The sequence below is a fragment of the Harpegnathos saltator genome, unplaced genomic scaffold, assembly GCF_003227715.2.
Source record: "Harpegnathos saltator strain DR-91 unplaced genomic scaffold, Hsal_v8.6 scaffold406, whole genome shotgun sequence".
Classification (NCBI taxonomy): domain Eukaryota; kingdom Metazoa; phylum Arthropoda; class Insecta; order Hymenoptera; family Formicidae; genus Harpegnathos; species Harpegnathos saltator.
Window position 1 is genome coordinate 848,645 of NW_020230213.1, and position 25,174 is coordinate 873,818.

General features: G+C 39.5%; 1 protein-coding gene across 7 annotated transcripts in view; it reads right to left on the reverse strand.

The window, feature by feature from the left end:
- The window catches only part of Syx1A (syntaxin 1A), a 176,914-nt gene that overhangs the window by 13,322 nt on the left and 138,418 nt on the right, over positions 1 to 25,174 (reverse strand). Inside the window, exons 4-9 of one of the 7 annotated variants that reach the window (XM_025301244.1) lie at positions 22,886 to 22,960; positions 21,208 to 21,390; positions 19,776 to 19,849; positions 19,528 to 19,665; positions 10,031 to 10,141; positions 1,883 to 2,349 (exon numbers count right to left, since the gene is read on the reverse strand). In XM_025301244.1, the coding sequence (XP_025157029.1) occupies positions 2,272 to 2,349; positions 10,031 to 10,141; positions 19,528 to 19,665; positions 19,776 to 19,849; positions 21,208 to 21,390; positions 22,886 to 22,960 (659 nt within the window). In that variant the 3' untranslated portion in view covers positions 1,883 to 2,271. Of the gene's footprint in view, positions 1 to 1,882; positions 2,350 to 3,062; positions 3,552 to 4,209; positions 4,826 to 9,799; positions 10,142 to 11,423; positions 11,535 to 19,527; positions 19,666 to 19,775; positions 19,850 to 21,207; positions 21,391 to 22,885; positions 22,961 to 25,174 lie in introns of those variants that run through there. The other 6 variants (XM_025301243.1, XM_025301245.1, XM_025301241.1 and 3 more) reach the window with 6 other exon arrangements.

Below are 25,174 nucleotides of genomic sequence, written 5' to 3' on the forward strand. Positions count from 1 at the left end.
GTTGACGCGTTGGTGCGGCCAGTCCTCAGGAGCGCTCGCCCGCGTACAAATCGATCACGTAAGGATCAAGTAAGTCTCAAAATTCGTCTCGTGCTGCATTCCGCAACGTAAGGAGGACCAGGTGAGTAATGGGAGTCGGAGACGGGAAAGTCGGAGATACTGACCTGCGCGATATCCTCTCGCCGTCAGCGCGAATTCTGCCTCCTGCACTGCCTCCTCTTTATTCCGTGCGATGTGTCCATTCCCCGATTCCGGCCTGCTCCCAGCTCGCTTCTTCCCCCGCGCGGCTGACTCGACAACTTCGTCAGAGAGTTCTGCCAATTTGCACCTGACACCTGCACGAATCCGTCTTGCCTCTGCGATTCTTACTGATCTCGCGTAATCTCTCGGCGCCGTTCGATAGTCCTTCGTTTCTTGGTTGCGCGTCATCTATCGTCGACGAACGATCCTTATCTCTCTCTATGCTCATCTATTTGATCTCTTTTTTTTTTACGGCGAGGCGGCGAGTGTACAACAAAGGTGACGGAGAAAAGAGGACGACGGACGTGACGACGCAGTCGTCCTCCTCCCGCCTGAGAGCTGCTTTACGCTGAACAACAGCCGAAGACAGGAAAATTCCTACTGACGCTAACGATTAATAAATATTGTTGCTCTTCCCCCCTCCCTCCCTCCCTCCCTCTCTCTCTCTCTCTCTCTCTCTCTCTCTCTCTCTCTGTCTGTCTCTCTCTCTCTCTGTCTGTCTCTCTCTCGTCGTTTCTCCTTCCGATCCTTATCGTAACTCCTCTTCGTTTTCCCTCATTGTTGTCGTTCGCTCCGTACAAATTGCGATTTTATTTACACGTACAATGCGCGCGCCGCATTGCGACGGTGATTAGAGCTTGTCGGGCGAATCGATATTTGTTCATTAGAGCGTGTGCCTCGCGAGATGCGGCCGTGTCGTGCCGAGGCGAAGCCCTCGCGCGCCAACCTAGCGAGAGGACTAGAGTGCGAACCAGGCTAGAGGAGAAGCCGCGCCTTGTCGCGCGTCCTCAGCAGGAGCGATCGCTCGATCTCTCCGAGCCGGACTCGGAAGCCGAGACATCGCTGACTCGATCGCGAACCAACTCCTTCTATCGCGAGAGTTTCGCCGACGATTTCGTCCACGAGTCGCCATCGACGACGGACGCGCAGCGGCGCGTCGCGGCCGGCGACAGGAGGCGGAATCTCGTCCTCGTTGCCGTCGCGATTTGTTTCGGAATAACCGAGGCGTGTTTCGCGCGTCGCCGCCGAGTATCGCCCGAAGATTCGATTTGGCACGTTCTCGATCCCTCGCGTGCCGTCGCGCGTGACTCTCGCTGGTGCTGCCGGCCGCGATCTTCGCCTTTTCGTTTTCGCCCTGCGGGGAACGGTGAAGTGCCGAAAATAATAGGCAGCAAAATAACAAAAGGCGGCGTACGTGTGTGTGTGTGTGTGTGTGTGTGTGCGCGTTCGAATACAAGAGAACGCTATCGCCCGCGACGTATCGATTCGCTCGACGCCCAAGAGAACACCGTTGCGAGATTGATGTCCGTTTCTACCAACCGTGGTTAATTTAACCGACTGATTATTCCATCGGAATGGACCAATCGCATTTAATAATTCTAGTTAATGACAAATGTGACTGGTCAATTCCGTTGGAGTAACCAACCGGTTAAGTTAACCGAAGTTGGTAGAAATGGGCATGAGAGAGATTTTTTCCCTTCTCTTGCTTCGTCTCCTCCGGCATTCTTGACTAGCGATTTGCAGCTTCAAATCCGTTGGATTCGAATGTTTTATTACCGTCGCGGTTCTCTCTCTCTCTCTCTCGCCGTTTCACTCCGCGCCCGACCTCGCAACAGTGTGTATGTTACGAAGCAACAATAAATAAAAGTTGCATAAAATTTATTAATCATCAATAATAAATAGATGTGACGCGACATTCACGGATGTATCGGCGGTGTACTTCAACATCTAGGAAACCTGCGACATACGTCGTCGCATGTTTCCTTGCTTTCTTGTTTTCTTTCCTATCGGCACACCCGGGACAGATCGGAGGAAATCGCGCGCGGCCTCTGCTCGCTGACCTCCGTCGCGATCCTGGCTGATCGTCCTTCGGCGCCTTCAGAGGCGAGATGATGCCTTCGCATCTCTGTCCCGGCTTGTTCGCGCGTGTTTGTCTTTTTCCATATGCGTTTCTCCCGTTAATTATTTATACTCTGCGAATGTGTTTGTGTTCGTTTCTCGGCGTAAACGCGTTGCGCCAGCGCGCTCATTTTATTTTAAGCTAACTACCAAAATAATAATCAGTATGATGACCAATATCGTCATGCAAATCGCTATCAGGAACAATTTCTGCAAAACAAAACAAATCCATGACCGTCTGAAGAAACAAAGGAAAATAAAAGAAACGAAAGAGAAACTTGAATCCATGGTTTGATCGAAATCGCGAGACTTCCGGCTGAGCGTTCAAAACGAGATGATAGTTTACACTTGGGTCACCCTATGTATGCCGAAAATTAAACAGCTTAACCCTTTGTGTCACAGCGAGACACATGTCTTATATTTTCTCGATTATATTTTGTAGAATTCATCAATTTTAATAATTCTTTTTTGCCATACATTTTGCTTATTCATTATTTGAATATTTAATTATGATAAATGTTCATTGATTTCATCAATATTATTTATATTTTCCTTGTTATAAACAAATTAAGACGAAAAAAACGTTTTTTAGGATAAATTCGTTTCTAAAAAAAAAAAAAAAAATCTCCCGTAAACATACTATTTTTTTCATCTAAATTTATGTTTTTGAAATCGCTGATTACTAATCCGCTATCAAATTTGAGAAAAATAAAGTATTTTTTTGTTATGAACAAAATATTGAAGCTAAATTTCGAAAATTTGTAAAATTACGCTGAAAAATTGATATTCCAAGTACTGTTTTTCTACAAAGAAGCAGTTTTCTATATTATATTTATCATTTTGAAATCGCTGATTACGAATCTGTTGATAAATTTTTGTTATATTAGTATTTTTCATATAAGCAAAATATTGAAGAAAAACAAAAATTGTGGAATAGCGTTGGAATTCGATAATCTTCAACGTTTTTCTTTTTACATTCATAGTCTTGAATTCTTTACATATGTGCAGATAGTTTGAAAATTTGTCGAATATTTTGCCATAAATAATTTATTTACTATTATTCCGGCGAATTATGACTTTTTTTGCAAAGGAAGCGACACATGTTTCTATATAAATTTGGATGTGCTAAACACGAATTTGCTGTTAGAATTGATCTAAGAATTCAATCTTGTCAGTGAAATAAGTATTTATATTTATTCCTAAGTAACAATCATATATTGTGTCGGACATGTTAGATCCCATTTTCCCGAAATTCGAATAACAGATTCGAAGTCAGCGATCCCAAAAATATGATGAATAATAATTTTTGTCCGGATTCGTCAACTAAATATCCTTTCAAGCCGCCATGTTGCATCTTCCATCTTGGATCACATTTTTTCAAAGTTCTGATGGCAAATTCGAACTCGGCGACCCTAAAAACGTATAGAATAATTTTTGTGAGAATTCGACCACTCACTTAATTGCGTGACTCAAAGGGTTAACTGGCCGTAAGCGGGCGAAATGTAATGCGGGCGCAAACGAGCCGAGTAGGATTTTTATCACAATTGGGAAAGAATCGAGTGAAAATTGTCGCCTTTGCTCTTGGCCGAGCAATTTCGCACGACTCGAAGCGGAAGTCTCGCGACCTCGCGAAATTATAGACGAAGGATAGCGAGTTATAGAGAGATGACGGTGCGCGGCGCACGTCGATGCGCGACAATAAATGTTATATTCCGGCAGAATTCCCTCCGGAAGGCGGATCGCTTTCCGCGGTTAATCGCGACACAAGCACGGTTCCGGCGCGGATCGCGCCAGTCGAAAAACCGACGAGACGGCGACCCCGTGTACAAGCGTGACCGCGGAAGGATCGCGCGGTCGAGGATCGCGTAATTGAGAGATCGGGGCGTTCCGCGACTACTCGAAGACGCGATCCGGAGGAACGTCGAGCGGCCTGATGAAGTGTACTTACTCCGTACAAAGCGGATGAATGCGGGTTATTGCGTTAATTAGTGGGTACGTTAGAAGATTAGTCGGAGGATTGTCTCGAAGATTGTGGAAACTTGGGTATATGTGTGTGTGTGTGTGTGTGTGTTATTAGGATCGACGCGGAACAGCCGAGTTTTATTATTTGCAGCATTTCATTCATTCATTCTTTCTCTCCTTTTTTTTCTCTTTTCTTTCTTTTAGTTTAGTTACACGTGCGACTTTCTAGCAGGATTCTTATCACACGAGAGAGCTCTCGCAGGCGACTGCCACCACCACAATTTCACGTGCATCACCCACAAACGGTACTTCCGATCACACTGCACATTTTTTATCCCACACCTGTCCTTTCCCCCGGCCTAATCACGAGCTACAAGTTTCTGCGTCATTATTGTTTTATTGTTATTATTATCGTTATTGTTGCTCTCTTGTAGCTGCTGATATTATTATTGTTATTCATTATTATTATTATTATTATTATTATTATTATTATTATTATTATTATGACATTTCTCTCGCAGCCGTTGCACTCGATCTCCCGTTCTCCCTCTGTCTCTTTTCTCCACTGACATTTTCAAGCGCCCCTCTTTCGCCCCCTCCCTCTCCCGCCCCTTCCGTTGCAACAATCCCCGTTGGCCGGTTACGATCTCGGAAGGAACGCTACTATTATGGAGATTAGTATAACCACCGATATTAGGACGCAGATTGTGATGAAGATCATTTTCTGTGGACAGAAAACAGAGGGGGAACCACGTGTAAGGCACGTGCGCGCGCTTTGTCGACGAGGATGCCGCGCGTGGAGCGAGGCTTAAGAATTAAAGTGACAGAGAGAGAGAGAGAGAGAGAGAGAGAGAGAGAGAGAGAGAGAGAGAGAGAGAGAGAGAGAGAGAGAGAGAGAGAGAGAGAGAGAGAGAAGAGAGGAGAGAGAGGAGAGAGAGAGAGAGAGAGAGAGAGAGGAGAGGAGAGAGAGAGAGAGGAGAGAGAGAGAGAGAGAGAGAGAGAGAGAGAGAGGAGAGAGAGAGAGAGAGAGAGAGAGAGAGAGAGAGAGAGAGAAAATAGAGTGAGGGGATCTGTGTCGAATATACTCTTGCACGGCGTACCTGTGAGTGGGGCGACACACATCCTTTGCCTTCGGGAAATCGGACGAGCAACAGAAAAGAAAAAAAAAGAAAAAAAAAGAAAAAAGAAACGAGAGAAAGAGAAAAATATGTATTTTCGACGACGAGAAATATATAAAAATACGAAGAAACTTGCCGATTATATGCGAGTGCAGTGTATCGGAAATCAAAATTCAAAAGCTCGCGGGGACAAGATGCGATGGGGGGAAAAGCGTGTGAGAGGCGTGTTGCGTGGTGTGTTCGTTCATGCTGACTTGCGCGTGTGTCGTTGCGATGCAGACAAGTGACGCACTTTCGTCGGAAAGAAAAGGAAGAAAAGAAAAGAGATACCCCGACGCGATGCTGCAGATGTTTCTGCTTTGTAAAAATATCTCTCGGGAAATGCGAATCCTGCGAGATTAAATGAAGGGACAAGCGCGAGTGTACTCGAGAATTCGGTGGAAATAAGACAGAACGAGAGAAAGACAAAGAAAGAAAATCGTGATTAGTTTCAAAAATTAAATTAGAATGAAACCGGCAGCGAGTGAGCTAGCAAGCGCGTTCGCGAATAAATTCGACGGAAAGATCAGCGGACTTGAATAAATCTGACAAGCTGAAACCAAGAGGGAGCAGAATGAATTTGAAATCTCGAAACAATTTGTGATAGCGAAGGGTTCGAAGTATAATCGCGCGGAGAAGTGAACTCTCACGATACCTCGAATTGCGCTCGCTGTGTGCGAAAACGTACGTTGCATTGAAAAAGAAAGAAAAGAAAAAGAAACAAAAGGAAACAACAGTCACTGTCGCATGAGTGATCTCACCAACGACAATTTTTTGGGGCAAGAGGGAACATCATTGTCAGACAATCAAGCGCATTCCTCAAACCACTAAAATGCGGGTGCGTTCACAAACCGGTTAATCACAAACACCAAACCGCTCTACCCGACCACAACAACGTGTTCTGGTCCGCTACTGTAGTCTGCTTCGTTACAACCAGTGTTGGGCAGTATCTAGATACATTTTGCGCATCTGAGCTGGTATCTGAGATACATACGAATCGGGGTGTCTGTGTCTAGATACAAAACTTAGCATCTGAACGGCTTTTCAGATATATTTTCATGTCTTTTTTGTTGATAATAGAAAACAATTATCGTGGTAATGAAGAGTTCAGCATGCACTCTTGATTTGCTGCAGGGAGAAAACTATTGTTATTTAGGATACGTTTTGCCACAACTTAAAATTAATTTGCAGACACTTCACGAATTACCTAGTTGCGAACCTTTGAGAAATAAATGGCTCTAATAGATGGCATTGACAAAAGATTCAGGAATATTGTATTGAATTTTGACGGTATATGTAGTAAACCTTACGTTATTTCATCTGTGATTGTTCCTAAACTTAAGTTGAAATGGCTAAACTTGATTCCAGAAGCAGGGATTTTTTCAAAAACGACCCTGAACCACGAATATTGTGAAAACTTGCTTATTACAGAAGCGAAAAAATATGCGTATTTAAAAAATGAAACTAAAATATGGCTTCTGATAGCTCTTCAGCATCTTCCGTGGAAGATGAACAATTCTTTAAATTTTTAAAAGACCAAGATAACGTGGAAACAATTGACAGTGCCATCGGTATGGAAGTTCTTTCTTATTTGTCAGACAAGCAAAAAGATATCGCGTCGATAGCACGTTATCCTCATATGAAGCATTCGTTTTTAAAGTTCAACACGATTATATCATCATTAGCACCGGTTGAGCGTTTATTTAGCATTGGAGGTCAAATTTTAATACCGCGGCGAAATAGATTAAGTGACGATATGTTTGAGGCATTTTTGATATGTAAGACTATCGACTAATTTGTGTAATTTTCATGTAAACAAACAATATTAATAAATAACAAAAGATTTGTTCAGTATACTTTATACATATTATCATTACTACGATAAAATATAATTTAAAAGTAAAATATCTGATATATATATCTGAGATATTTTCAAGATATCTGAGCATCGGCATCTAGATACATTTTAATTTACATATCTGCATCTGTATCTGGATACAATTTTCTGCATGCGTTCGTGTCTGTATCGAGATACATTTGAAATGTATCTTGCCCATCACTGATCGCAACATCGTGCCCGTGTGCAGATCTAGGAAACACGGCTCACATTCGTCTACGAATGTTCTACATACTATCGACATCGATCGCATCTCCGTCTCCTTTACCCACGATCCCACGACGGACTTCGCGTGCCCACGATCGCAGTCGTGACGCAGCAGTGACACACGAATTAGCACGAGTGCGAGACGACTGTTGCGGTACGTTCGACTGACACAGGACTGAAAGGTCAATCACGAGAAACGAGGATCGCGAAACCCACTCGATACGAGGAGCCTGATCGCACGTGGTAACCAGAGACGAAGGGTGTTGCTCCGAGAGCAAGAAGGAATTTTTCAGACTCGCGACTCGCGGACGATCTGAACGTTTTCGAAGTCCGATTCACAGCACGAATTTTTTCCTTAAAAAATCGCTCCTTTTTACATTCCAATCTCCCACGATGTTTAACGATGTCAATATCGCGGTATCGATTTCCCTCCAGCCACCCGCTCCCTCCCCTATCTCTTGCTGAAAGAAGTCTTCAGTCTGTATTTTCGCGAAAAAATTTATATCCTTCCAAAAAAATATTTTTAAACCGTTTTTTGGTAATCTTTAACATTCTCAATATTTATTGGGTTGTCCGGAAAGTAATTTCGGTTTATTGCAAGAAAATGAAAGCCGATATTTTTAATAAAAAAAAAGTTTTATTCTGTTAAGTATTGACTATTTTGCTCTAATACCTTTTGCCATCTTCCAGGTAATAACATGATTCCACGCTCGTAGAGCTTCTAGTCCTTATTGGCAAAAAATTGAATTAAGTAGTTTCTGACACCTTCATTTGAATCGAAATTTTTATCATCCAAAGAATTTTGCAGTGATCGAAACAAGTGATAATCGGATGGTGCCAGATCAGATGAATATGATGGATACGGCAGCAAATCCCATTTAAACGCTAACAGCTTCTGGCGAGTTATTAAATTTGTGTGAAGTCTTGTCATGAAACACATCTTTTCTGTTCGCCAATTCTGGTCTCTTCTGCTTGATGGAATCATTTAATTTGTCCAATTGATGACAATACACATTTGAATAAATCATTTGATAGTTTGGTAGCAACTAAAAAAAAATTATTCTTTTCCAATCCCACCAAACACATAACATCACCTTCTTTTGATGGATATCAGCTTTCGATGTGCTTTTGAGCCGGTTTATTACGTCTGCTTCATGATCTTTTGCGTTTAATATTGTTGTACATGATCCATTTTTCATTTCCAGTTACGAGTCGCTTCAGAAATGGATCGTTTTCCTCATGTTTCAACAGCAAATCGCAGATAGTAATGGGACGAATCAAATCTCTTTCTTTGAGAACATGTGGAACCCAAATTTCGAGCTTTAAAACGGAACCAAGTTGTTTCAAATACTCATGTACGGTCGAATTCGATAAATTCAACCTCTCAGCAATTTCTCATGTTATTAAATGATGATTTACATCCACTAATGCCTTTATTTGGTCTTCATTAACCGCAACTGGCATTCCAAAACGTGGTGCATCTTTGAGATCGAGATTTCCAGAATGAAACCCAATTTCAAAAACCAATTCTGACACTGGCGTTCAGTCAATACATTCTCTCCATATGTGGCACACAATTTTTTTCTTCCTTGCGCTGCATTTTTGCCTTTACGGTATTAAAAAAGAATAAAATATGAAGAAAATGCTCACGTTGATTCTCCATGTTTTATGACGCCAAACAAAAACAGCTTGACAGATTCCAAAACAACTTTTTTTTTTCAAATGAAGCTTGAAATGTGCGTTGTAAAAATATAAAATTATTTTTTGGTTTAGAATGAGATTAACTGTTTAAAAAGGCAACTAATATCATCTACTTGAAAAAACCGAAATTACTTTCCCACCAACCCAATACTTCGCGTCGAATATCGGAGCGAACCTCTGATCAAGGCAAATTCGAGTGGAAATGCTGATGGCGATGGTAGGTCGAAATTCCACGATGAACGCGCACGACGCAGCTGGAGGAGGAAAATGATAACAATGCGAGAAGAATGTTATTCCGCGATAATGTTTGAAGTCCATCGTCGCACTTGATAAAACTTCAAATGAATCTCGAGGGCCGTTGAATAAGCACTTATTCCTTTTTGCTCCATCCGGCGCTCCATTCACTCGCGATGTCATCTTTTGATGAACGCTACCGGGCGAAGCTTCCTTATCGCAGGCCGCGTGCTTCAGGGGCGTTCGGTAAATCCTCTGATTTCCTCGGAAAGACCGCGCGCGTTTTCTCCTTCTCCCTCTCTTTCTCTTTCTCTCTTCCCCCTCAATGGAGAGATTCCAGCTGAATTATTATTTCACTCGATGCAATTCGAAAATTCGCTCGCGCGAAACACACTAACCTCCAGGATGACGCTTTCGCGAAAGAGAGAAGACTACCAATTCTCATTGACTAACGAAAAAAAAGACAAATAAAGAAGAAGAAATATGAGAGAGAGAAAGAGAGAGAAGAAGCTTCCCATAAACATAATCGCGATCTAGTAGCGTTCATATCAACCGGACCACTCGAGACTCGCGAGAGATTTCTCTTTCTATGAAGACTCTAGTCCTGGGCGAGATATCCTCATTGTTCGCGCGACATGACACGCAACGCGGGCACAGAAAGCGGGAAATTTCGTGCGAGTCTCGGCGACGGTCCGGCCGTACGTGATCTGTTTTGGTGTCGGATTTCCTTTACCTTACGAGACTTGGTCTGATACTCTTCGGCTTTGATCAGCTCGCCCCGTGCCTGGCCCACGTGGTCGCTGGTCTGATTGACGCAGTACTCAATGCAGTCCACCATTTCACCCTGCCATACCGCACGGGGAACCGGTAGGGAAGAAGGAGGGGAGAGGGAGAGAGAGAGAGAGAGAGAGAGAGAAAGAGAGGTATTCAAAGGGGCCAGGTGGGACCAGGTCGCTCGTCGAGGGGACAATCTCAGGAGACGGATGCATCCGGAGTTACATTCATGTACACATAACCGGCGAGTAGATAGAGAAGCGGCCCCCGGCGCAGGAGAGTGCCAGTAGAGTCCCCGGACATCGATATCGGCATCGGCATCGGCGACACATTGGTCGCGTTGCGATGTACTCGCGAACGCGCGCACGGTGCGCGTAAACGCGGCACCAAACGCGGCCGTACGCGCGTTGCGGGCGTGTGTATGTTATTTTTTTTACACATCGATGCGACATACACAGTCACAGGTTACATTAGCGATCCGTTAAAGTATCGACAGCATAGGTTAGTACGCAAGGTTAGTAGTATGAGTAAACAGAGCAGTTTACGGACAGAGGCACAATTAGCACACCCATGTTTCGACAGATGACAGAGAGAACGGTTACGGGTATATGTATAATATACATGTATATATATAAGTATAGAAAAAAATACAGAGAGTGGGAGAGAGAGAGAGAGTTACACGCATCATACACACACACACACACACACACACACACACGCACGCGCGCGCATACACAACACACACACACACACACGCACAGCAGACAGATAGTATATATGTATATAGTATAGTCATGGTATATATATGGTATATATATACATTAAAATATATACGCCATTTATATTATTTGGTCGCCGATCGTCGACACAGAAATGCCAACCACCGACAGAGTACGAGTAGTGGCATACAGACGAACAGAGAAAAGAAGAAAAACAAGAATATCCACCAAGCGTCGTCGTTAGTTGTTTACGCGTCGTGGATCAGGATTGGTCAGGTGGGGCGAATAAAATGGTTGTGGAGCAATTGTACATCGATTAGTAGCGAGATACAGGTATCAACGAAAGCGGGGGTGAGTAATCAGCAGCGAGTAACGCAAATAACAGCGCGGGGGTAGTTTGATAAGAGGGTAGCGGACACGGGACGGTGAGAATCAAAGTGACAAGGAGTCATGAGGCATCACCCGAGTCGATCGGGTCGGAGTGAGGTGTAGCGGTGGTGAGGTGTGGTGTAGAGTGTGGTGGTGTGGGTGGTGAGGTGAGAGTGGGAGATGGTAGGGGGAGAAAAAAAAATGACCAATTAGACGCGCACGAAATGCCGAGATTCTTGCGCGTGACATCTGGGGAGGACTCACCCGTCGGGCTTTGCTTTGATACTTGAGTGCTTTTTTGGTGTCCTGCGTGGCCGTCTGCACGTAGTCCACCGCGTGTTCCACGTGGTACTCTATGCGATCTATCATCTCGCCCTAAGGTAGGCGCGCAACCAATCCAACGCAGCGTAACACACACAGGGGAAGAGAGAGAAGAGTATGGTTAGTACGCGAGAGAATGAAGGCGCAGACTGGGTGTATTTGAGACCGCAAACCATCCCACGATCCGTATCACATCGCCACGTGCAGTGTTGGGTAGTATCTAGGTACATTTTGTGTACCTGACCCTATATCTTGCGAGCTGCACTCGAATTAGAATATATGTATCTAGATACAAAATGTAGTATTTGAACGACGTTCCAGATACATTTTCGCGTATTTTGGTCGATTACGGAAAACAATTATCGTGGTAATGAAATGTTTAGCATGCACTCTTGATTTGTTACAGGGAGGAAACTATTGTTATTTAGGATCCGTTGTATCAGCTTTGCTGCAACTTAAAATTAATTTGCAGACACTTCACGAATTACTTAATTGCGAACCCCTGAGAAATGCTCTAATAGATGACATTAACAAAAGATTCGGGAATATTGTATTGAATTTTGACGTTATATGTAGTAAACCTTACATTATTTCATCTGTAATTGTTCCTAAACTTAAGTTGAAATGGCTAAACTTGATTCCAGAAGCAGGGATTTTTTCAAAAACGACCCTGAACCACGAATATTGTAAAAGCTTGCTTATTACAGAAGGGAAAAATATGCGTATTTAAAAAATGAAACTAGAATATGACTTCTGATAGCTCTTCAGCATCTTTCGTGGAAGATGAACAATTCTTTAAATTTTTAAAAGACCAAGATAACGTGGAAACAATTGACAGTGCCATCGGTATGGAAGTTCTTTCTTATTTGTCAGACAAGCAAAAAGATATCGCGTCGATAGCACGTTATCCTCATATGAAGCATTCGTTTTTAAAGTTCAACACGATTATATCATCATCAGCACCGGTTGAGGGTTTGTTGAGGTTATTTAGCATTGGAGGTCAAATTTTAATACCGCGGCGAAATAGATTAAGTGACGATATGTTTGAGGCATTTTTGATATGTAAGACTATCGACCAATTTGTGTAATTTTCATGTAAACAAACAATATTAATAAATAACAAAAGATTTGTTCAGTATACTTTATACATATTATCATTACTACAATAAAATATAATTTAAAAGCACCTGATATGTATCTGAGAATCTGAGATTTCATATATCTGATATCTTTTTCAAAATATTTGAGCATCTGTATCTAGATACATTTTAATTTATATATCTGTATCTGTATTTAGTAGAGATGTGCGAACTATTCGAATCCGAATTCCTATGACTCGAATCCGAATAATTTGAAAATTTCGAATCGCGAAGATTCGAATACGAATCAAATACATTAGCGTTTGCGCGCATCAGCTACAAAACGACCATCTGAGCCTGTATGTTTGAACCCTTGTAATTAACTTAACTTATAATTAATAACTTAATTATAAATTACTTTAAATATTTAAATATATATTTTACTTTAAGATGATGGCGAAACTTCCGAAAGCGGCCATGCTCCGATTTCAACCGAACTTAGTGAAAAGCTATGTTATAAGTTAAAAAAGAAAATTATAAAAGGGTTTTTGGCGACTCAAACGTTAAATGGTTTTTTAAACAATTTTAAGTTGATCAGTACTTTTATCATATTTTATGTCCACATATTAAAACTTAAACACGATTAACGCAATCGGTGGCAACAAATAAAAAAGATACCAAAAAGATTTTTTATAACTCAATATATTGGCGGAGGCAGAAAGGAAACATTGGAAGTAAGAGGGAGTACACGTAGCGCACCGTACCAAACGCACTTGCAACTTACGAATTTACGAAACTTTTTTGGTCAGTGTAGCACGCATCTGATCTAACACGTAAGTTCCAAGTACGTTTAGCAGGGTGCGCTACGCGCCCCCCCACCCCGCCCACCTACCCTTCGCCCCATACGTCATCCGCCCGCCCTCGTCACAAATATGCCCAGTGCACGAATGCACGAGTGCACATATTAGTATAGTGAATAGCACTACGCACGCGATTGTTGACTACGCTCTGTTAACTTTGAATCGTAGACATAAAATAGATATAAGATATGATATAAAATAGATATAAAATATGATAAAAATACTGCTCAACTTAAAATTGTTGAAAAAAACCACTTAACGTTTGAGTCGTCAAAAATCCTTTTATAACCTTCCATTTTAACCTATAACATAGCTTTTCACCAAGTTTGGTTGAAATCGGAGCATGACCGCTTTCGGAATAACAGCCAAGATGATATTATAATATCAACATTCTTTTTCATATTAAAATCTTCCATCATTATTCGCAGTTTAATAGTCATGTTAAATTTTTTAATGATTTGACTCGATTTTATTCGATTCGAATTCGAATTTAAAAAATAAGATTCGATTCGACATAAAAATTCTTGATTCGCACATCTCTAGTGTCTAGACACAATTTTTCACATATATCTGTATCTGTATCGAGATACATTTGACATGTATCTTACCCAGCACTGGCCACGTGTTTGTCGTGTCGTCCAGTCGTCCGACGGCGCACCGGAATGCATCGACGTACGAACGAACGAACGAACGAACGAACGACCGAGGAAAGTAATGGACCGCCGACAAACAACGCGGTGGAGTATCAACAGTGGCAGCGGTGGTCGTGGTGGTGGTGGTAACTCGGACGTTTACGAAAACACAAGAGATTTGTGAGGAAAAGGGGAAACTCTGTACGAGCGTATTTAATCGTGAGATAACTCGCGTTACAATCTCCCGTTACAATGCGCAACAACGCATTGCCGGGACGGAGTTGCCGGAGAGAGCGATTCAATATTTTCAGCCGCATCGCAAGCAGCATCGCGCACGGACGGACGGAGCTTTTACGCGGAAGTTCAGTTAATAATCCGAGATTGTTGAGATTTCGCCAGTCGCAAAGGGAAGAAAGACCGTTTGGTCGCGGGCGGGGTGAAACGTTGCGGTAATTACTTTGCCTGGTCGTGCAATACGGGATTGTCGGCTTGGATAAACGATAACGCGAAGTAATCGGTTAATATTTATTATTATTATTATTATTATTATTATTATTATTATTATTATTATTATTACTGTTATTGCTATTGTCATTATTGCTATCATGCAAAGGAAAAAGCGCAATGCGTGCTGAGACTTCGAGTTTTCCGCCGGTAATGACCAACTGTTTCGCGGAAGAAGAAAATGTGCGATTGATACGAGATAAATTTTCAGCGCAGAGCGAACTTGAGGTCTCAGCCACATCGAAAGGATTTCCCCTTCCGGGCCGCAATATTACCGAAGACAGAAGGTGGGGCTGATGTTACACTGCGTCGAGCTACGCTCCTAATTGGCTTTCATTCATCATTATGTAAGAGTAATCGCGGGCAATCAATGAAAAAGTAAGGTTGACCACGAAACGAAAGTGCCTTTCAAATTATCATGTCAATTAACTCGGCAACGAGAACGACTTAATTGTCGGTCGCTTACGTTTGGCCGATCGTCGAGGAACGATGCCGCTCAAGCATCTCCCAATAAAGCATCTCAATCGTTAATCAAATCGATAGTTCTGCAGGAAAATTGAAACGTGCATCTGAGAGAGGAAAAGGAGGGGGAGAAAAAAGAGAGAGAGAGAACAATCGAATGAATTTTCTCAATTCTCCAGGACGTTTCCACGCCTTTGCATGCGTTTGCACAGTTGAGGTGAAGATCACTTCGGTTCGCGAGCGGAATGGAATTTTTCTCTGATGTGATAAATAAGAAAGAGCGAATCGATTTTTTATTCGTCCACTAAATTTCATTCGACGTCAATGTGAGAGATTCCCATAGGGAGAGGGGGGGGGTATACAAGGTCAGCCAAAAGCCTAGACTCAAATATCTCGTAAAAAATGCAATTTTGAGAAAAAAATTTCAGACAAAAGATGTAAGATTTAAAATGACGCATTCAATGATAACGTCCATTTGACTCTGCGTGGCGTTGCCAAGGTTAGATCAAGGTCAACTTAATTTATTTAAACAGGACCTCCTAATTTTTTTGCATATTATTATAGTTCATTTCGAGAGTTTTTCAGAATAAAATATTTTTTCATGAAGTACTTTCCGAGTTATGAAATTTGCAGTTATCACCGGCATTAACATTACTCAAGGTGTATCGCGTGAAGGTTACACGGTCAGATTTATCTCTAGTATGTGTGTTTTAAGTAAACTTTAGAAATGTTTCATTATTTATAGGCCGTTGTTGAAACACAGTCAAGTTTTATTCTAGCATCTATTGCTTCGCTTACTGACATCGAAAATAGCTGCGGTTGACGCGATCGATTCGGTTCGCACAATGCTTATGTTTCTTTTCGGTTTTAAATATACAGGGTGTCCCATTTTAAAAAACGCACCTCGATAATTCTTCAACGAAGCATTTTCAGCAAAAATGTTTCGGACAACAGTTGTACGATTTCAAGATTTGTTTTATGTCCCCCTGGACATAAAACAACTATACTATTTTGTTTACAAATAGCACCACTTTCGAGATATTTACTGATCATTACTTTTCTTAAATGGAAACCCTAATTTTTTATTACATCGTTTTTTTCTACCGATTAATTTAAACAACTTTTGTCTCAAACATTTCTTTATTTGCCTAATATTTTTTGAGATATTTAAGGAAAACTTGATAACTTTTTCAATATTTAACTCACGATATCTCACTAACTATTTGTCAGAAGAAAAAATAGTACTAGATGTTTTTGCTTTATTTAATCTTAAGAATATATTGTTATAATAGTGCCCTGACTTTTGTTAACTTACTGACTTGAAAATTTCAAAATCATCAAATTAACAAAAGTCATGGCGCTATTGTAACAATATATTCCTGAGACCAAGTAGAGCAGAAAAGTCTAATACCACTTTTTTTTCCGACAAATAGTTACCGAGATATCGTGAGTTAAATATTGAAAAAGTTATCAAGTTTTGTTCAAATATTTCAAAAAATATTAGGTAAATAAAAAAATGTTTTTTAAATTAATTGCTAAAAAAAGACGGTGTAATAAAAAATTGGGGTTTCCATTTAAGAAAAGTAATGATCAGTAAATATATCGAAAGTGGTGCCATATGTAAACAAAATAGTATAGTTGTTTTATGTCCCCCTTGAAGTCATATAACTTTTGTTCAAAACATTTTTGCTGAAAATGCTTCGTTGAATAATTACCGAGGTGCGTTTTTAAAAATGGGACACCCTGAATATGAATGATTAAAATTCGAGATATTTGAAAATGTTTGTAGCAATTTTTATCATCGAAAATAAATTAGTGTGCAAAGCAACAATAGTTGCAAGGATAAAACTTTGATAAAACTTAACTTTGTTTCAACAGGAGCTTCAATAATTAACGTTTCTAAAGTTTATTTAAAACAGGTACACTACGGATGTAAATCCGACTATGTAACCTCTACGCGATACATCTTGGGTAACGCTGGTACTGCATCATTCAAGTCTTATAAATATTTAATAAAAGAAAATATTGGTAATTATGCATATTTCTTACTACTTCCCCATTTCAATGATATTGAGACATGTTATCAAGGTTATTAATCCTGAGCAATGTTGTGAAAGTAACTTGTGAAAGTCCGCGCTCATTATTTATAACAAAGTTATTAATAAAAGAAATATAATGAGTAATTTTCTAATAAACCGTGTATAAATGTTATGCTTGTTACAGTGTTTGCCGAGTAAAGATTAATTTGTTTATTTTCTTTCTATGTTTCTATTTGGTTGGTGAAAAAATAATTACAGTTTTATCATTTTAAGTTTGGCGCCGATTTTTCTAGTTACCGTCATTTTTTCCAGAATTCTATCTTGCAGGAATAAACAAACTTGCTTCCCTTTGGGAGAAATGTGTGCAGGTCAATGGTCTTCATTTTGATTAATAAATATAATTTTTAACTGATATATGCGTCTTTATACTCATAAAAACCACAATTATTTTTGTAGTAACCTAATTTATATTGGTATATATATATAAAATATATGGTATTTACCCTTTTCTATGTTATTGATATTCATTGCTTTAAATTAAAAATTATTCTAGATAAGATGAATCAATACAGAATAGCAGAGGCTCTGCCCCTCCCCCTGTACCCCTTTTCTACTCTAAAACTAACCTAACCTCTGCTTTTAGTGACTGTGTAATATTTCTCCGTACAATTTAACATGTTAATATTTATATAAAGAAATATTATATAGTTACTAAAAGTAGAAGTTGGGTTGGACTAGTTTTTGAGTGAGGAGGGATGGAGCTCCTCCCCCGTTCATGCATATACTGCTTAATATATTATAATATACATTGTGTCGAAAAGTTACATTTAGTTTAAGAAAGTTCTTTTATTAATAACTTTGTAATAAACAATGAACGCAGACTAAAACTTTCACAACATTACTTAAACCTTAATGATCTTGATAACACATCTCAGTATCATTGAAATTGGGAGATGGTCCTTATCTCTGCAGAATTACTGAAATACTTAATTATAGTGTTTTGAAATAAGCTACGATAATATGTAATCAAAGGCAGAGGGTTCCATTTAAATAAATCAAGTTGACCTTGACCTGACTTTGACAACGCCACCCAACGTCAAATGAATATTATCATTATCTTTTTAAACTTTACAACTTTTGTCTGAAACTTTTCTTTCAAAATTGCATTGTTTTCGAGATACTTGAGTGTATCCAGACTTTCGGCTCATTCTGTATATCCGCATTCTGAGAAACGCAACTGCGATCTAATCTATAATTTTTCTCATAAATACGAAGAAATCTATGCAGACGCATTTTTCGTCGTGTCAATCAGTCAGTAGAGATGTGCAAATTCGAATTCGAATTCGAATTGAATCGAATCGAATCTAATGTAATTCGATTCAATTAGAATCCGAATCCCTATGATTCGAATCCGAATAATTTGAAAATTTCGAATCGCGAAAATTCAAATACGAATCAAATACATTAGCGTTTGCGCACATCAGCTACAAAACGGGCCATCTGGGCCTATATGTTTGAACCCTTAACTTGTAATTAACTTAACTTATAATTAATAACTTAATTATAAATTACTTTAAATATTTAAATATATATTTAACTTTAAGATGATATTACAATATCAATATTCCCTTTCATATTAAAATCTTCCATCATTATTTGCATATTTAATAGTCATGTTAAATTTTTTAATAATTCGATTCGATTTCATTCGATTCGATTGAAATTCGAATGAAATTTCATACATTCGATTCGATTCGAATTAAAAAAATGAGATTCGATACGAATCGACATAAAAATTCTTGATTCGCACATCTCTATCAGTCAGTCAGTTAGTCAGTGAATCAGTCAATCAGTCAGGCCTCTCTCTCTCTCTCTCTCTCTCTCTCTCTCTCTCTCTCTCTCTGTCCCTCCCTCTTTTCGCCAGATGCACGTGCGAATTATGTTAATCACGCGACAAACGCAAAAGTCACATTCGTTACGAACTGCCGTGAGATTAACGTCAATGTTTGCGATTGCGACCCAATGACAGTTGATACGATTCCCGCGATAACGCGGCTTTAATTACCGTTATTACTATTAGGCTCTCGATACGCGCATATACATATGCGAAATAATAACGTATCAATATCGCGTAATAACGAAAATCTCCGCTAATATTAAACGTATTTGCGACGCGTGAACAGACAAAATCGCGAGCATAAGCCGCAGTCTGCGATAGCGGCGATAACGTGTTTTCGCGCTTTACCGAACGATAAAAAGACCGAAATTATATCCACGATAAATAACATCAAGATAAAATCAATCGTCTTCACGTTGATCGACGTGAACCTTTTTCCTCTTCCACGCGCCGTTACGTCTCGCGAAGTGAAAAGAACTGCCATGTCTCCAAAAAAGACCCGGATGCCATTGTCGTTCGTCAAAAAGGAGCAAACAATTTTTTCTCCGGGATATATGAGACTGTTGGACTGTACCTGACTCTCGACCAGCATAGCCATGTCCATGAACATGTCGTGGAGCTCCCTGATCGAGTTTTCGAGTTTAATGATGTCAGCGTGACGCGCTTCGATGTCCGCGAGGGTTTGTTTTGCTTGCTGCGTCTCCATAATGATCTGCGAGAAGCGGCAAGATTAATTGCACAGTAGGAAAGAGGCGAGGCCGATTATTAACCGCTCCTCGGAGCGTATAAGTACACGCGAGAGAAGGATCATTAAGGATGTACCCCTTGCGTGAAGACGGCTGGATTTCCTTGCTCTAACATTTCCTCCAGCTCCTCATTAGTGGTCGTTCTCCCCGCTGAAAGCAAAAATATCCTCCTTTGTCTTTCGCGGAACGGATGCAACGATCGCGATCCGATCGGTATTGCCATCGAGTCGTCGCCGTCGCTGTGTTAAGGGGACTTTATAGTCCAGAGTGCTCAAAAAAAGGTAAATTTAGGAATTTTTTTCTAGGAAACTACAACTCCGATTAAATTAAAATTTTTGGGGGGGGCGGTTGGGAATTTTACACATATTTAATGAAGAAATATAAGTTTCTACAAAGCATTTCATTTAGATTTGGCTGAATTATGCGCCGTTTCGCACGAGGCATCGCGTATTGTCACGATTTGCCGTTGACATCCTAATGCTCGTTTGAGTGATCTGAAGCACAAATGTAAAGCATCCTTTTTCTCTACATTGTTTTGACTGGCCATTCTTTGTAGTATCTAGTAGGGGCTTTCTTTGTAGTATCAGCACTCTTGACTTCCGCATGTATGAATCGCCATTTGTCCGCGTAATCAGCAAACAACTTACATTGTTGACCAATAATTATTCCCATCATCGTCTCCATATCTTTTAGAATGGTAACGTAACCCTCGTTAAACACTCCTGCAGCCAAATATGCACAAGATTTGAGAAAGAACTGAGTTCGAACGACCAGTAGAGATCACAATCTTGCTGAGGATATACACACATATAAAGACCACTATACACGTAAAAGATCCTGTTTCTTTGTTTGTTTGTTTGTTTGTTTGTTTGCTCTGTTCTTTCGACAACAAAAAATTCCTACTTGCTCCGATACATACCTGACAGCATCGAACGATCGGACGTTAAATCGCTTATAACTTCGTTAATACTTCGAATTTCGAAAAATCGCTACACAAACATATATAACATACTTAAGATATGGTACTATAAAAATACGTAAAGAAATTTTTTTCCAATTTTCTGAAAGTTCTGGACCATAAATTCCCCTTAACGCCCGCCTACACACGTCCACTCTCAATGAACGTTCGTCGTAATTATTGTCCATCACATTCTATTCTATCGTTATAACGCGCCATTAAAACTCGCAGAGCAGTGATAATCTCTGCACACTGTGCAATAACGTGTGGAAAATTTCGATGGAAAATGCAGGAGGGAAGTTTTTACAATCGCGAACTCCGCGCGATCGCCAATGAGAGAAATAAAATCTGCATAATGACTATTTCGCGTTTCTTTTTCTCCCCCGTTGTCCTCCGCCCGGACAAAAGGAAAACGCGAGCATTACGCTGATGAGCGTGTGTCCCGAAAGCAGTGGGCGGGCTCGATGCAACAACAGATTGGAAAGGGCTGTTCCACTCGAACAGGCATTCGGGCTGAATGCGCGGTCAATCGTGACACATATATACTCACTGATCTCGAGCTGTCGTTGTATTCTCCCCTTACACCGTTCCCTGTAATCGGTCTGTGTCCGATTATACTCCGTCATCACCTCGACGAACTTCCTGGACAACGTCGAATGCTGGGTTTTGCGTATCCTCAGGTCCGCCGACGATTTGTTCGTATGTTCCTCCTGCTCGATGTTCTGCTCTATCACTGGTCGCGAGAAACAGAAATTAGTTCCCTATGTCGCGCGGCGTGTTGCATTCAATTGAATGATCGATCGATCGCGGCTGAGATATGGCGTACAGTGAGTCGATTCAAATCCAGACATAGACTGAAATTTTTTGTTGGCTACACTGTGAAAAAATTGTATTAAAATTAAACAAATATTTGTTCGAATACGATTGTGAATATATTTATTTAAATTAAGCAATTATTTTCTAAAATTCAAGAAAAAAGTTTACATTCAGAACCTCTATATTTCATTTTAGAAATTGGTCGCTTAATTCGAATAAATGTATTCACAGTCGTATTCGAACAAATATCTGTTTAATTTTAATACAATTTTTCTCAGTGTAAAAATACTTTGAAAATGACTCTAATTATCGTTCAAAGATTTATTAAACTAAATATGAAGTAAAAAGTTGAAACAAAAGTATTTGTTATTGATATGTACATAAAACATGTATAGACATAATATTTATAGAGAATCTAATTATATATCTAAGGTATCTATTTAAAGTAATGCCATATATAAACATTAATATTATTTGCAATGACACTTTTCTACTTTTGTCCTTAGTTAGAGCTACTAGAATCAATTATTAAGATTCAAAATTTGTTCTTGTCAAATAAAAAACTTGATGTACCTTAAAAGCATCTTCTGAACACGAGAATTTAAAATTCTCGAAGATGTATAAAAAAAGTCTTAAAAGATCTCAAGAAATTTCTTTTTGGAGAATATACAGGAACCCTCCCTTAACGTAATAGGTTCATTTATGTTTGCATCTCTTTGCTCCTTTTCGAGAAAAAACGAAATTTTGTATGAACGGAACTCAACTAGACTTCAATCAGAGATGACAAATGGATAGCGATAATAGGATATAGACCTCTAAAGGTAATAAATCCACGCATTCTCTTTCAATTTGCAACATTTCAGTATTTTTAGTGTATTTTTATTATTATTTTAATTGTTTTTGTATTTTTTCATTATTTTACTTTTTGTAATTTTTGTTATTTATTATTTTTTTATATTTTTTCTACTTTTATTGTTTTTTTGTATTTTTTATTACTTTTTGTTATTATGTTTTTATTATTATTTTGTTATATAATTATTATTAATATATTATATATATGTTAATAATAATTATATAACAATATAATAATAATAATAAAAACGTAATAACAAAAAATACAAGAAAATACAAAAAACAATAAAACTAGCAGAAAAGTAAAAAAAATAATAAATAAAAGTTACAAAAAGATAATAAAATAATGAAAAAATACAAAAACAATAAAAATAACAATAAAAATACAATAAAAATATTGAAAAGTTGCAAATTGGGAGAGAATGCGTGAACTTATTACGTTTAGAGGCCTATGCCCGAGTTTTGCTGTACTTCGACCCACTATGTGGCGGGACGATCCGGAGGGACGCTTCCCGGTATCTCCTCGCGCTATCGCAATCGAACTGCTGAACTGGACTTACCCTTTAACTTGGCTCTCACTTTGTTAGCAGTTTTCTTGATGTCGGACATCAAGTCTTCGAGTTCCATTTTCACCTCTGAAACAGAATGAAACATCGACGTGGTTATTCGAGTGTTACAGATCCCCGGGAGTTCGCGGATTCGTCATTTCTTAATGCACATTGAGCCTCGCGGCGAGGGAGTGGAAAAGTTCTATTCGGGATTAGGAATGATGAGTCACGCGGAGTGTCGTTTAAGAAATGCACGAGATATTATTACTGCGAAACGACGCTCGCGTGCTTCTCTATTTGACGAATTTCCTTCGCGATGTGTAATCGATGTGGCGGCGAGTCTTACATGCGCGAGTAATGAGCAGGACGCAACTCCTCGTCGGTAATCATTGAAAGACGATGACGGGAGATGCACAGGATATAACATCAACATGTAAGTCAGTATGACGGGTTGCCTGCCCCTATTAAGACGATAATGCAGAGATTGCCGAAAAGGTCACTCGTTAATCGATGACTTTGTTGATAATAATATTTGGAGTGCTCCCAGTTATGACGGGTGCAACTAACTCTGCATCGTGATCGTGAAAAAGATAAAACTAAAAGAAAAACATTACGGATTTGAACAGAGTAAAGAAGAGTAGGAGATAAATGATCCAACATATTTTCTTGTTTCACGTAATTTCTTTATTTCTTTCTTGTGTTGAAAAGTTCGATAGGAATAGAAAGAATGGTATAGAAATATTTAGAAGTTTTATATACTATATACTATCCATGTCTCTGCAAAAGATCGCTTCTGATCGACGACAACTATCAGCCCTATCTTCGACAAAAGAGGTGTCGAGATATAAGATTATGACATACCGGAAATAATTGTCGTTTGACAGTTGTCGTCGATTAAGTTGCAATCAATATTTACGCTGCGTTTCTGATCGACTCATACTTTTGCAGAAATGCAGAATGATTTGTAGAAACATGGATGGAATATAATATATAAGACTTTTAAATATTTCTATACCGTTCTTTCCAACCTCCAATTCCTACCAAACTTCTCGACGCAAAAAAGAAATTAAGAAATTGCGCAAAAAAATATATCTCCCTTTTGACACTCTGTTTTCTATATTTACTACTTGTTTTGTTTTTTTTTTTAAGTTGAGCATATATTTTATTCCCCTAAGTCGGTTGCTCTACCCAGGCTTAGGTGGTACAATACAGCTTAGATGGTGCATGTAATAATCTTAGTACAAAGTATTCAATTGTCTATCCCTTAACACTTATAAGTTTTTTTTCTTTCTTCCTTTTTTATTTTTTTTCTTTTTTCCTTTTTATTTTTTTTCTTTTTTCCTTTTTAATTTTTTTTCTTTGTTCCATCTTTATTTTTTTTTCTTTTTTCCTTTTTTATTTTTTTTAATGCGAATATATTTTTTATCCCCCTAAGTCGGTTGCTCTCTGGCCGGGCTTAGGTGGTGGTATTAGAATACCGCATTTTCTTCCATACAACTCTGTGTTTATCCACGCTTACAGATAGGTCAGCCACTGAGAGGTACTCATGGTGGGAGTCGGCCATAAGTGGACCCACTGTTTAACGTCTCTTCCGAAAGACGGAGCCCAGTTTTCCATTTAGGGTTTCCTCTTACCACTAAAGGAGGAGCGCAGGTTCTTCTTTTAATGTCCTAGCAGGATTCGAACCCGGTCTTCCGGATTACGAATCTGGCGCTCTACCTGCTAGCCACGCTGCGCTCCTGAAAGTGAGCATAGAGATCTAAGGGAATGTGCTGTATTGTTTATCCGCTTAACTATTGCTCTCATTTATTCTGCTTAAATATTTATTTCTCAGTTTCACTTTCTTAAACATTTTTTTTAATTCAATGAGGCTCGACTCTTGTCATAAACGGTCGATAAACTGTCATAACGATCACACTGCAAAGTTGTCGCACTCATCATAACTGAGAGCATTGCAAATTATCGACAATCATCGTTATCAACAAAGTCAGGGAATGATTTTTTCGTCGTTTTTCTGCATTATCGTCCGAATAGAGGCAGACAATCCGTTATATTGACCCATATGTTGATGTTATACCCTGTATATAATGATGCCGAATAACTTCCTTGTCCTTGAAACGACATATTCTTCGGCGAATTCTGAAACGATTTTTCCACTTGCAGAATATTATCCCGAGTCCAGTTCTTGAATTACTAAGATAAGTAGTTTGCCTGTTGCGGGTCGAATATAGGAAGTAGACAAGGAGCGGCACAAGTAGCACCGTCAGATGCAGATGTTGACGTTGAGCGCTTGGTGTGATG